Source organism: Neomonachus schauinslandi, chromosome X (genome assembly GCF_002201575.2).
Source record: "Neomonachus schauinslandi chromosome X, ASM220157v2, whole genome shotgun sequence".
In the NCBI taxonomy this organism is placed as follows: domain Eukaryota; kingdom Metazoa; phylum Chordata; class Mammalia; order Carnivora; family Phocidae; genus Neomonachus; species Neomonachus schauinslandi.
In genome coordinates this window covers 122326001-122328441 of record NC_058419.1, presented here as the reverse complement: position 1 = coordinate 122328441, position 2441 = coordinate 122326001, and the positions used below count along the sequence as shown (strand labels likewise).

Below are 2441 nucleotides of genomic sequence, written 5' to 3'. Positions count from 1 at the left end.
AAGTTGTATAGGAAGTATATAATCTATCTGTACATACATATATATACACATATATGTGAGCATATAGATGTATGTACACATATTTAACTTTTTCTTTTTTTTTTAAGATTTTATTTATTTATTTGAGAGAGAGAGAATGAGAGAGAGCACATGAGAGGGGGGAGGGTCAGAGGGAGAAGCAGACTCCCTGCCGAGCAGGGAGCCCGATGCGGGACTCGATCCAGGGACTCCAGGATCATGACCTGAGCCGAAGGCAGTCGCTTAACCAACTGAGCCACCCAGGCGCCCCATATTTAACTTTTTCTAGCCAGGGTTTAGAAAAACTGAAAAGGAAAAGAAATGAACACAAATAGAATTTAATTTTATCTTGGGAAAGGAAGCATTTTACATATGTAAGTATAAGTATGTATAAATACACAGGCACATATACACACACATGCAGGAGCACTCACAAACAAGCACGTGTATGCATGTGTATCTGCTGCACATGACTATTACATGACTATTCAAATGCAGTAACACCGAATGATCATTCCCGTATGATTATGCAAATGAGCGTTTCCGTCTCTGTTCTGGACTGTGACTGCTTTGCTGTCTCTCAGCTGGGATGTTGAGGTTTGTCAGCACTCGTCAGGGGAGGCCGAGCCCACATGGGCTAGAAGGCCGACCTCACGGGCTGGAAGGACCGCTCAGGTGCCGTGGGTCACCCGTGGCGCCCAGGGAGGCATGGCGGGCCGCTCATTCGAAGGGCGGCAAACCGAACAGCTCAGGCTGGAAGTCCTGCAGGGAATCCAGCACCAGGGTGGCTTTGGACGTCAGGTGTCGGTGCAAGTTCCTATCTGGAACCATGACCACCTGCATGCCAGCTGCAAGGGCGGCCTCCACGCCATTGGGAGCGTCTTCAAACACGAGGCACTGTAGGGTGAGGAAGAAAGACAAGGTTGAGACGGCCTTTTCCGTAAGCCGGCAGCTAGACCGGGTTTTCATGATTTTTATTATTGACCTGCTCAGCGGCGTTGCTACGGTGTACACGGACACAGAGATGAAGGGGAGGCTTTCTAGTTTGTGAACCGCGGTCAGGCCAGCACACCGGTTTTACCCACAGGCCCGCGGGCTTCCCACAGCCGTGACTTCACAGGGGACTGCGTTCCGTCCCTGCTGCCAAGGCGCTAGCGACACGTGGTGCGGTTGGACGGCAAGACGGGATGCTGGGTTAATGTTTTCTTGGAATCATACAGATCTGTGCCATCGATAATTGAACATTCAGAGCACGAGAGTAAAGCGTGTGGGGGGAAAACACGTGTTTTAAACATGAAGTCACTCCAGAGCTGAAATGTTTTAGGAACTGCAGTGTGGAAAGTGAGTGGTTAAGGTACCTGAGCAAGAGCCTGGCCTCTGTGTGTGCACAAGGCATGCAGCAAAAATCTCCAGCACCAAGACCAGCTGCCAGGAGCGGCATCTCCTCTGACGTACTGTGCAAACCCACCCTATTATCAGGACGACTGCCACCCCGTCAGACACCCACATTTAAAACAGGGTCTCTGTGTACTGTGTTTATCAGGCAGCTCCTAAACGTGCAATCCCGCGAACAACGCCCTGGGACTCTCAAAACGACAGATCCTAAGTCTATGAATGGGTAGATCAGCTAGTCATCCGACATCACTCTCTATGCAGGAAGACACGTACCTAGAAAGCTCCCTCATTCCTGAAACAGCTTCATTAATTCTCTTCGGTGAAGATTCTACTCTGTAGGGGCCAGACATGTGTAAAGGGGGCTCCAGTCATGGCTGTGAGATGCTCCCCCACTGTTCCCACTGTTGCCCTCAAGTGACCCCTAGCTGCCAGCAGGTGCCAAGGTCACACCTTTCCACCTTCCCAACCCCTTGTCCCCCTCCTCTTACCACGAGAACTCTGTCCCCGGTGGGTAGTGGCAGCTCACTCTGCTGGTGACCCGGCGAGGCTCAGGGACACTGCTCTGGGTGCAGTGTGACACTGCAAGTTCTGCATTCTCTGGGGCCTTGAGGTCCCTGGAACATACCTACACATTCGCACTCAATCACACAAACACAAGTGCACAGACTCTTACACTCACACACAAAGGAACTGGCACTCAGGCACACCTGTGCACAAACTCACACACTCAGGCACCCACACTCACAGATATGCACAAGCACTCAGACTCAGAAACCCGCACTCAGATACACATGTGCACACTCATTAACACTCATGTACATTCAAACACAGACACACCTACGGCCTTTCCTGGTGGAGTGTTCTGGAGCAGGTACACTGACTTTCCTTTTCCCTTCCCCCTCCTTCCCTCCGGCCTGGGGCTAAGAGATGTGAGCCGTCTCCCCTATGAGGCAGAAGTAAGGACCCAGTGAAGCCCTACGTATCATCATGACACCTCAGGGTCAGCACGAGGCTACCCTCACAGAGGA

General features: G+C 51.2%; 1 protein-coding gene across 1 annotated transcript in view; it reads right to left on the bottom strand.

Moving 5' to 3' along the window:
• Window positions 1–312: 312 nt before the first annotated feature.
• The window catches only part of LOC110572270 (pseudouridine 5'-phosphatase), a 77260-nt gene continuing 75131 nt past the window's right edge, over window positions 313–2441 (bottom strand). The window contains exon 4 of the mRNA XM_021680890.1: window positions 313–915. Within this exon, the coding sequence (XP_021536565.1) occupies window positions 739–915 (177 nt within the window). The 3' untranslated portion in view covers window positions 313–738. The remainder of the gene's footprint in view (window positions 916–2441) is intronic.